Source organism: Colias philodice, chromosome 2 (assembly GCF_061535455.1).
Source record: "Colias philodice isolate Cphi_HAF_F1 chromosome 2, ilColPhil1 Martin Lab GWU primary, whole genome shotgun sequence".
Taxonomy (NCBI): Eukaryota; Metazoa; Arthropoda; class Insecta; order Lepidoptera; family Pieridae; genus Colias; species Colias philodice.
Genome location: NC_143087.1, coordinates 5,188,116 through 5,199,800, shown reverse-complemented (window position 1 = coordinate 5,199,800; position 11,685 = coordinate 5,188,116). Strand labels below are relative to the sequence as shown.

Here is an 11,685-nt window from a genome sequence, read left to right as displayed (position 1 = left end):
ATATTATTTAAAAAATATATTATTTACTTGATTTGATTCTATAAGTAAAGTGTATTTTTTAGTTTTTTAAACTATATTTAAGATTATGTTATTACGTAATTAGGCCCCTGAAGAACCGCCATACTGGTACAAACCAATAAATATTTTGTGACTTTGTACATCTTCTGGTCTATTTCTATTTTTTAACAAGCTTTTTGTCCGCTATAAATAGCAACGCACAAAAACGGGGATGGAACCCAGTGGTTTTTCTTTCATATCCCTCCCTTAATAAAATAAAACACACCTTTTCATACTAAAATATTTATTTTTCTTTGCTTAATCGTACGAAATATTTCACAAATATAGTTTAAAAACGAAACAAACGAACAGGTTTGTGAAAGCTTCTGGAACAGAACATTGACAAAATATAACTTAAGATATATTTATTACACATGTTGGTTGGTAATACCCATCAGGGCCAATTGTTTGACGTTGAGATAAATGAATGTCTGTAAGTTGAACCACGCCAAAATCGTAATCTTTGAACTTATTCAGTACTAGCGACCCGCCCCGGCTTCGCACGGGTGCAATGCTGATACTAAATACACTACAGAAAAATTGTGAACGTTGTATATAAAAACATAGCGGCCCGCTCCGGCTTCGCACGGGTATAAAATACATAGCCGGGCGGCCGGCCGGTACCGCCGCAAACGCTACGTCCCGCAATTTTTAAATCTGTAATATCTTCGAAAATATTCACTTAAATCATACGGTGTAAAGGGCCATATAGATCTATATTAAATGAACAATGTATTCAAGGTATTTAATTGGTTAAGGATTAATGCTGTATTGGTTAAAATCGCATCGAAAATTAGCCATTATTTGTCGTAAAAAGTAAATGACAAAAAAAAGTTATTGTGGGTTATCCATAAGAGATAGACATATACCATCGCGGACTTTTCTGTAGACCTTTTCAATGTGTATAATACTTAGTACATTATTTTGATAAAACTTGTAGGGTTCAGCCTGCGTTTGCAATGTAAGCGGAAAAAATGTAATTTTTTACGACATCACATTAGAAACCTCAAAAATAACAGTACTTCTCCACTATTTAATGGATGTTATTATACTTATAAACCTTCCTCTTGAATCACTCTATCTATTAAAAAAAACCGCATCAAAATCCGTTGCGTAGTTTCAAAGATTTAAGCGTACAAAGGGACATAGGGACATAGGGACAGGGAAAGCGACTTTGTTTTATACTATGTAGTGATATCTGACCCATCGAAAGTCTGCCTGGTTCCCTTGTTCCGAGGCATACTGTCATCTTCGTCTTCACTCCTTCCCCTATATTTTGTACTAGCTGTTGCCCGCGACTTCGTCCGCGATTCGGTCGTTTTTCGTCATTCGTCGTTTAAAAAAAATACGTGACACTTTATTTTTGAATGTTCTTAATTGTCTCTTATAAAATTTAACTACATTAAAATTGAATACTCTGATAAGAAAATCTTAAAATCATCGAAAATCATAGACATCGAATATCTGAGGAAAACATGAATGAATGTGATTTAAATTCTACATTTCTTAGTAATTAAAATAATAATCTAAATTAAATGTAGATTAACAGTTTGAGAGCACCATTATAGAATATGTACCTAAGTAATAAATTACGTTAGTTTACATAGTAACTTTACTAAAAACACGATGACTTTCTTTCGCGCTCGGTACCACAAACTAAACATGTTTGTGGTACGTGGCCCGCGTCTCTTTACCCCCCACGAGTTCCCCTCCGTTGCTATGCGAAAATACATTCGTCGCCCTACTGTAGGAAAAATTGTAATACTGTGGCCTGGGCGTTATAACACGCTCAGGGAATTCCTGAGTGCTGATAGACTTCCGTCTATCGGCATTTATACCAATTTTATATTAATATCGTCGATTTAAAACGCATATATACGGATTAACCTGATGAATTAACATGTTCTAAAATTGTGAAATGAGTTCAGTTTTAAATTCGAGAAATATTGATTTCTTGTATTCGATTATTCGTCGTAGTCGAATACAAAATATATTTAAAGAAACTTAGGTTGGCCTTCAGGCAAAAGGGATCCTATCAAATGATAAACTTGACCTTGTATCTTAAAAGTAAGAATGAAAGGAGCATCTGATAATTGTTGAGCACCAAAGGATCATTTAAAACGCAATACTATAAGAGCTAATATTGTCTAAGAACTGTTTAGATTGCACATGTTCCTCTAAAACTTAAAAGTAGTGATTTCAAAGGTTCCGGCGTATCTTAAAACGAAAGCCGACTCCTTACTCCACTTTAAAGCATTACAAAAAGAACATACTACGTTAATATCGCCTATACAGAAGATGATCTGTAATCAATTGTGAGGTTATAAGCAAACCCACTTTTATATTATTTTGTCGGACCACACCACCGAATTTGTAGATTGATCTTCTATGTTTACCTCTAAGTCATTAAGACTATGTCGAAATCTGTCTGCAGTAAGACGGGCCTCTCGCTATTCGTCCGTTTAAAGAGACCAATAGTTTCAATTCTTAATCTTTCATTAAACAAATTTATTAATCGTTCTTGTCTCAAATAATGGTAATATTCGCGTCCCTACTCTAGTCATTGCTTATGCTCATGTTCATCTTCGAGAGATCGAATAATATTATGGTGCACCCTATTATTTGTCAAACGGTCTTCATATTGAGTAAAAGTTTCAGAATTCTCGAGATAAAATATGACGATCGTGATCAGCTGTGAGACGTAATTCCCTCTCAGTGAGGGTTTCGGTCTCACGGGATAGTACAATATGCCATTTGCGATCAGCTGTGAGACGTTATATATACCCTCTCAGTGAAGGTTTCGGTCTCACAGGATAGTACATGCCGTTCGCGGTCAGCTGTGAGCCGCAATTCTCGTTGTGAAGCGGTTTCAGGTTCGGCATAACACAATTCATGTTGTTTTCGGTCAATAGTAAGCCTCTTATCTCTAACGATCCTTGAGAACTCTTATTTCTCATTTTCTTAACTTTGCTCGAATTTCGATATTTAAAGATTTTTTAGGTGGCACTGATGCGGGTGAATAAAAATTAAGTTAAAACGGACTAAGAGTGTTATAATCTCAATCATACATATAATAAAATTGTGGAAAAGTGATGTCTGTACAATTAAAATATGTAGAAAAAAATTAGCAGGTGTTATTATTATCGAGAAATCGAGAGAAACCATTTTTTTCTCTTAAAAGCTCCCCCCTCCCACTTCCCGAACTCCGATTGACCGTAATTTATTTTTCCTTACATTTTTATCATATCCTTTTCTAATGGGTTTCATCCTACTGCGATTTTTTTTTGTTTCAAAAATTATCTACCCTGGTGTATAGGTAAATTTTCCACATAAAATGTCCTTTAAATTATGTCGTATTATATTTTTAACCCCCGACGCAAAAAGACTGGTGTTATGTGTTTGACCGCTATGTATTTCTGTGTGTGTGTGTGTGTGTGTCTGTCTATGGCACCGTAGCTGGCTAACAGGTAAACCGAATTAGATGCGGTTTTTTTTGTTAGGCAGAATATTTTCCGACGCTGGTTCTTAGATAAAGTGTATCAAAATTGGTTCATCCACTTATTATACCCCTACATAGGGGTAAAAGTGGGAATGAAAAAAATGAAAGTTATAATTTATTTTTAAAGATCGTCGGGATGTTTATGAAATTATTTATTCCTTTTTCTATAAACTTTTCTTCGTCTAAACGGTTCTCTTCAGCCTTTAGTTACGTGCGTGAGACAGGAAAGATCTAATTTGGATTTGTTTCTGGATTTGATAAAAACTGAGTATCGATTAAGCTGATCAGTGGCTACTGGCTACACCATAGATTATTAAAAACATCCGTTTAAGAAAGGAAGGAAATAGAATTTGCTCCTCTCCCCCCCCCCCCTGGTTCCTAAAAAATAATATGACATAATTTAAAAGAAATTTTACGTAGAATTAGTTAGGCATTTCTTTTTTGATTTTCGATATTATATACTAATCATAATTTTTAATTACAATATGTAGTAAGTAACTATTTGGTATAGGTTAGGCATTTCATTTCTTGATTTTCTTTAATAATTTGGTACGTAAGTTTTTTAGCTCAGTTTAGTAAGAAATTTTAATAACAATTCTTTTAATTATTTATGGTAGTACAACAGTACAGTATGGTTGTACGTATTTACTCAATAATTGTATGTTAAGTAGTAATTCAGCATGGGCGTAGCCACGGTGGGGCTGGGTGGGGCGCTTACCCTGGCTTTGATCTGGTAGGTACTAATTGTGAAGGGGAGTGGGCGTGGGCGTGGGATTGGGACTGAACATGGCATATGGCGTGGGAGTGCGAGTGGGCGCGGGAGTGGGAGCATGAAAATAAAAATGATTTTTTATTGTTGCCCCACCCTGAGCCCATGGTCATAGGTCCCATAGTCACTATTCCACGCGAACGAAGTCGCGGGGACAGCTAGTAGACTAATATAATCAGAAAGCTTTGAACTCCTAAGCTCAACCATAAAAGATAGACATTTATGATGTCGGGAGATATTTTTTATATAATATGGAGAACATTTCTTTCATACTTGATTTCTGTGTAGCTTTAACCATTAAGATACACGCATTAAGAACGCACACGCGACGAAAGCTTAAAAATGGAGTTGCTGCTCTGCTCACGAATATGAAAAATAATTGTACCAAGTTTCGTTTAAATCCGTCGAGTAGTTTTTGTTTCTATAACGGTTATACAGACAGACAGACTTTAGGAAATATATTTCATGTGCAGAATTGACCTCTACAGATTTAATATAAGTAGGTATACATATATTTAGATTCCAATTCCCATGTAACGTTAAATTCGACTATACAATAACTAACAGACAACGCAGGTTACTCTCGTTTCCGTAAGTTGAGGCGGCTACATATTCGGTCCTAATAACATGACTTTTTGTGAACGAAACGACAGCGCGGTTTAATTCGATGGCGACACCATCAGAAAAAAGAAAATATTTTTAACTTTGAAAAAATATTATGATTTACACTATTAATACTATTTTAACATTAACACAAAATATAAGACTGTGAGTGTGTAAAAATAAATCCAGCTAGTTTCACATCACACTTATGTTTATACATTAGGTATACGACATGAAAATATATTAATTACCAAGCAATAATCATACAGATAAATACTGAACAAAAGTATTAACAGTCAAAGTATATTTTTACTAACAACATGTAAATGATGAAGTAATAATAATTATCAACGAACTAACCTTTTTAGGGTTCCGTAGCCAAAATGGCAAAAACGGAACCCTTATAGTTTCGTCATGTCCGTCTGTCCGTCTGTCACAGCCGATTTACTCGGAAACTATAAGTACTACAGTGATGAAATTTGATGGGAATATGTGTTGTATGAACCGCTACAAAAATATGACACTAAATAGTAAAAAAAAGAATTGGGGGTGGGGCCCCCCATACATGTAACTGAGGGATGAAATTTTTTTTTTCGATGTACATACCCGTGTGGGGTATCAATGGAAAGGTCTTTTAAAATGATATAAAGTTTTCTAAAAAACATTTTTCTTAAAGTGAACGGTTTTTGAGATATCAGCTCTCAAAGTCGTAAAAAGTATGTCCCCCCCCCTCTATTTTTATAACTACGGGGTATAAAATTCTAAAAAAAATAGAGGTGATGCATGCTAATTAACTCTTTCAACGATTTTTGGTTTGATCAAAGTATCTCTTATAGTTTTTGAGATAGGTTGATTTAACTGTAATTTATTATATTTGCTGCTACGGAACCCTTTGTGCGCGAGCCCGACTCGCACTTGGCCGGTTTTATTTATTATTGTATTAGAGTCCCGCCTCGTGATCGAATTATTAAAACACGAAGATTTTTAAAAATGTAACCAATGAACACAATCAATATTAGATTAACTGTAATGGTGTCTAGTTTGACTTTAAATAATATACATCTACCCTCACTTTTAAAAATGTAGTATATTCACACGAATTATATAAGCGCACCTTAATGGGTTAAAGAGTTAAATAAATAAATAACATAATTATATTTAAATTATTAATTTTTAACATTGTGTTCAGTAGTGTTAACATGTAAATTGATTTGATTTTTACGAAATCTCATAGATGGCGCTGAATCAAATTTTTCTTTATAGTACTAAGATTCATTAAACAGTTTCTCTGCCCAAATTACGTAAATGACGTAGTTTTTATATTGTAAAGCTAGATAATAGCATGGCTTACTCAAAAACAACATTTAAACATGAGTCTTTAGATTGTACGCTGTCGTAGTACACGGAATACGTAAGAAAAGTAAAGGTTCACAGCTCCTCCCCCGGAGGTGATAGCATGATAATATGTTTAAAAAAACCTCACACGACCTGTTAGTAATATTCATGCAAAATTTGAAGTCAATCTATGCAGTACTTTTCGAGATTAGCTCGGACAAACATACAGACAAACAGACAAACAGACAAACAGACAAACAGACAAACAGACAAAAATTCTAAAAACTATATTTTTGGCTTCTATATCGATTATAGATCATGGATTATGTATTCTTTTAAAAAAATATTCAATGTACAGTTTTGACTTTCCTACGATTTTATTATATGTATAGATTGAGGAGTGTGACGTGCATTTTAACGTTATCGCGATCAAACTCCTTTTCCATAAACTCTAAAAATAATTATTAATTAATATCACACCACAGATGAAGTAGGTATGTTAAACATTTTTTTTTCTACGCCAAACATAGTTTTGAAAAATGAAAATATAGACTTAACATCATTTCAAGATTAAATTCATTAATCACCTATTTTTGCGCGTCTATATGGTCCGGGAGCCAGCAGCAGATTTTATGACCAAGTTCCTCTCAAGCGGTAATTAGTAAAATGCATCAAAGTACATATAGTATTATGAAGCCTCGTGAACGTCAGCTGGAGCTCGGTTGGGGGGATGAGCGGCTGTAGCCTCCCACGCACGTAGGAAAAAAAAATATATTCATTCATTTCCTCTCAGCTAAAAATTTGTCAAATTGTAGCTAACCCAATATCTCAACGAAAAAAAAAATCAGCTGGTTACAACGTGGTGTATAATACGTCAGCTGGTGTCTCGAACATGAAAAAAAAACAATTATTTTCCGTGATTTCCTCTCAAACAAAAATTTACCTGATGATAGCTTATATGTAACTGTGGATAAATATATAAGTCAGCTGGCTGTATCTTGGTGGAAAAACCGTCAGCTGATACTTTGAAAGTTATTTAATAGGAGTTAGACAGAAGCATCTATTGCCAATTTATATGCATCAGCTGACTAGGTTTTCCTCAACTTATTGCTAGCTGATTTTTTAACCGACTTCAAAAAAAAGGAGGAGGTTATCAATTCGGACGGTATGTTTTTTTTTATGTATGTTCACCGATTACTCCGAGGTTTCTGAAACGATTTACGTGATTCTTTTTTTTGTTTGATGCGTGTCGAATTGGTCCCATAAAAATTTTATTCGGATAGGCCCAGTAGTTTTTATTTAATGAGCATTTTTGTCTAATCTCGATGACTTAATTGAAATGAAGCAAGTAAAGTTGATTCACTTCCTGGTAACCGATTGAGCTGAAATTTTGTTTTCGCCCCAACCGAGCGCCAGCTGACGTTCACGAGGCTTTATAATACTATACTCTGATGCGTCTGACGAATTTTCTCTTGAGAGGAAATAATTAACCAAATTTGCGCCTGGCTCCCTAGGTAGATCCTTTCCTCAAATAAAATATCACCTATATTTAGCACGGCAATGGTAAAGTAAAAAAGTGTAGAGAGCTTATTAGCGCTCCGGAGGTGGAACAGCGTAATTAGCCACAATTTTCACCAGTTTTCTCTATTTCGCTCACGATATTTACTTTGACGTCTAATAATGTGTTAGTTTTTCTAGATAGAATGTTGTGTCGGGAACCTATCTACTCACATCTTTTATGTTAGGCGTGAATTTGAGCCATGAAGATAAATGATGAGTTAAGGCCGTGTACGCGGTCCGTGCGCTGTTTGGCTCAAATATGTGATTTTTCAAACCAGATTGTCCATCAACCACTTATCTTACAAACATATGAATTACTAATAATTTTAGGAAATTTTATTGTCTATGTAGTTAGTTAAGAGTTTTTTTCAATTAATACAGTATTTCTGAATACCATCAAGATAACTGAGCCGATGATTACTTGATTTCACTTTTAGTGTCAATTTCGAAGCTAAAAATATCTGAAATTGCTGACAGATCTAACACACAATTATTTTTAACTAACTGCAAAAATCCTTATTAAAATAGTTAGTTAAAAGATTTTTTTATTTTGGACTCCTTACTTACGAAATTAAAATCCGAACAATGTGAATTTTTTTAGAAATTATAGTCGACAAAATGATTATTTTCACCAAGATATTTGACTTTATTGAATATAATTTATACATATTGCAATAAAAGAATGTCTTACTTATAAGATAAAATTTAAAAAATCAACTAAGGTACCTCTATTATTTTTCTACAATTTTTTTTAAAGTACTATAAAACACTGCGCGCGACCCGATTAAAATCAGTCGGCAGCGAGCCTTTCCAGAGAGAGGACATGTTGCTCGGCGCTCTCCTGTGGACCTATGCTGTTCATAGTAAAAGGATAGCGCAAGCCGCGATCTATCGTAATAGATCGCGGAGTTTTTGACTTGCGTTAAATAGAATATGCGCTCTTAATACAAATTTTAGTTTTGATTTTATGAGAAAACTAGAGGTCCGCTCCGGCTTCGCCCGTGGTACATATTTCGGAATAAAAGGTAACCTATGTCCTTTCTCGGGTATTAAAATATACCAAATTTCATGCAAATTGGTTCAGTAGTTTAGGCGTGATTGAGTAACAGACAGACAGACAGAGTTACTTTCGCATTTATAATATTAGTATGGATAAGTGAATACATATCTTTTAAAATACCTAGTAAATAATTACTACATAATTGGCTTATAATTTTGGATAAGTACGAAACTTTATGCAATGAATGATAATTTTATGACTACAATTACTTTTAACTATCATCCACAACGAAGCCAAGCGTTAATGAGCGAAACTAATTTATTAACTCAACTTCTTTTCATGCCAGCCCGTTTATAACAAAATGTATTAGAATTAAATTGAATGTTTTAAAAGCGAACTAGGTTCATAATTCTTAATATTTAAAAATTTATTAATAACTAGCGGTGCGCCCCGACTTCGCCCGTGGTACATGTTGACGTTTTTCTCCATAAAAACCATCCTCTTAGTTCAAGTAATATTATAACGAAATCGGTTCAGCCGTTCTCGAGTTTTGCGCTTGCCAACACATTTGACGAATCTTTTTAATTATATAGATTATCAATATCAATTAGTTATGTATGGTAGATAATATTTTTTTTACTTACCATATTGTAGAAATAAACTCTAAAATACGGAAAAGACCCTGATGTCATGATGTCAGAGCTTCCATTTATATTCTGTGAAGAAATATTTAAAAAGATTACCTTTTTTATAAAAGAAATCTACTATCGCATCCACCATTTCTTGCAACAATCCAGCTGGAGCGTTTTCTTCTTCAACACAACTATATAAAACATTTATCTCTTTTGGGTCATCATTCATATAGGATAAACCTTTTATTCTTAATCTTAATGGTAGATGATCTTGTATAATAGGCCTGTAATTTTAATATATTTCATTAATTTTATTGTTTTAAGAAGTATTTAAAAAATTTAACAAGAGGAAATATGCAATTTTTTTCATACCATTGTACAAAAAAAAACGATATCCTAATGTACTAATTCCTCAAATAGACCGCATGCTACAAAATGAATACATAGTTACATGATTATCCGCTCCTTAGCTTCAGTGAGCAGTTTTGACACCAGTAACCTCTCCTCGTTATCCATGAGACACATCACTCCAACAGTCAGATGGAGCTTGGTCGCTGGTATAAATAAAGATTCCTCCAAAGCCCTGCTCTGACATTCTCGTAAAACAGATTCCTACAAATTGCTTCTAGATTAATCTAAGAGGTTACGCTTCTTTTGGGATTTTTATGTGAAAACTAGTTGATGAATATTAAATATTCTTTCAATAATATTAAGGTACATTTTTCTGAATGTCTGAGATACTGCCTTTATAAATACAATTTCATCATATAAAAAATTGTAATAATTGTAATTGTATGTATTTATCATATTTTATCAAATACAAACATTTTTTATTTATAACAAGTAAGATACTTTTTTTTTAGAATAAGGTGGTTTGCTAGTTCTACCCTCATAAGATGATTGGGCAGCATAAGTGGAACATATTTCTCTATACATGCATAAGCAAATATCCCTTCATCAAGCTTCAAGCAGGAGATTCCTATTATTTACCTTGAATGTTTCAAATGTTTTCTGTATGTTAGGTTGGTTCAGTGGAATTGAAATAAAATGGGTCGCTCTCTGTTTCCGCCTAGCAGACATTACAATGACATTTATTCTTCGACAAGCTGCTTTTACATTCTGAAAACAACATCATTATTCAAATTTAAGTTTATATAAGAATTAATATAAATATCCAGCTGTAAAAGAACTAACTGCAATGCTTGGACCGTATATGAGTATATCCTTGTTTTCTCCAATCCTGGGGATTTTAACGTCTGTGTTGGTGTCTCTTTGTATTCGCATTCTCATCGCGCCTTTCTTTCCAATTATATTTCCGAGATAATGTCTGAAAATTAAATTTAAAAAAATATATACAATTGAACTGTTTTTTCGGTACATTGTGATCTCCATCTTAAGCTAGTTTACAGGCAAAACTCACTAGACATGGCATACATAGTTGTTTTGTTATTTCTCTATACAACTGCAGGAGATGGCTAATGATAAAAAATCTTACTTGGAAACATGGAGACTTGTACAATATCTGCCTGAATCCATCATTTCAACAGCAAACTCATTATCATCATCATCTTCTTGCATATCTTGGAATGGAATTTCTGCAAATATTTGTCATAATGATTTGATTCATTTATATTTGATTGATTTAAATTTAAAGTAAATGGTGTAAGTGCACTTCTGTAACAATCCCCAAGTTATTAAGTTTACTTAGTTTAATTCTTTGTGTAAAAATGCATTTAATATATTATAATATAGGTAATCAAACAAGAGAATGATTGAAAACATATTCAAATCGATGCTAAAATTGTTAATTAAATAAATTTAAATTAGACTGCTTTTTGTAAATAAAGGCTTAACATTCCTCACCATTTTCATATAGATCGTGTTCAACATGAGTTGAAATTTCGGAAGTAGCATCATTTACTCTATAACATCTGCCTTCAATCCATACTAACTCTGGCCTAAGAGTATCATTCATATTGGATGTTTTTTTATTTGTTTACTAAGTACGAGCTAAAATAATTTTTGCGGTAATACGATTTTTGCAATATCAAAACATCAAAAAATGTGGGTAAATGAAATGTTTCAACTGTCAAGTGTCAACTGTCAACTTTGTGTCAATAATCAATTGTCAAATGTTTGAAAACAAGAGAGGTAAAAAAGAAGAAGAAATCTATGAGATGCAAATGAGATGTAAAACTATCCACAACTAGACACTGGCAAAATTGTGGCA

At 33.5% G+C, this 11,685-nt stretch overlaps 1 protein-coding gene across 2 annotated transcripts; it reads right to left on the bottom strand.

Moving 5' to 3' along the window:
- Positions 1-284: 284 nt before the first annotated feature.
- On the bottom strand, positions 285-11,557 carry LOC149490403 (activating signal cointegrator 1 complex subunit 1). 2 transcript variants are annotated; one of them, XM_089703878.1, is made up of 9 exons: positions 11,319-11,557; positions 10,951-11,050; positions 10,650-10,782; positions 10,446-10,574; positions 9,907-10,067; positions 9,567-9,739; positions 6,657-6,714; positions 1,250-1,338; positions 285-533 (listed from the first exon to the last, which is right to left on the bottom strand). In XM_089703878.1, the coding sequence occupies exons 1-9, from the start codon at positions 11,428-11,430 to the stop codon at positions 412-414; spliced, it is 1,077 nt and encodes a 358-aa protein (XP_089560004.1). In that variant the 5' UTR covers positions 11,431-11,557; the 3' UTR covers positions 285-411. The 2 variants fall into 2 exon arrangements, with proteins under 2 accessions (XP_089560004.1, XP_089560013.1); XM_089703887.1 differs by having other exon boundaries at positions 10,951-11,129; positions 11,319-11,531.
- Between the last annotated feature and the right edge of the window lie 128 nt (positions 11,558-11,685).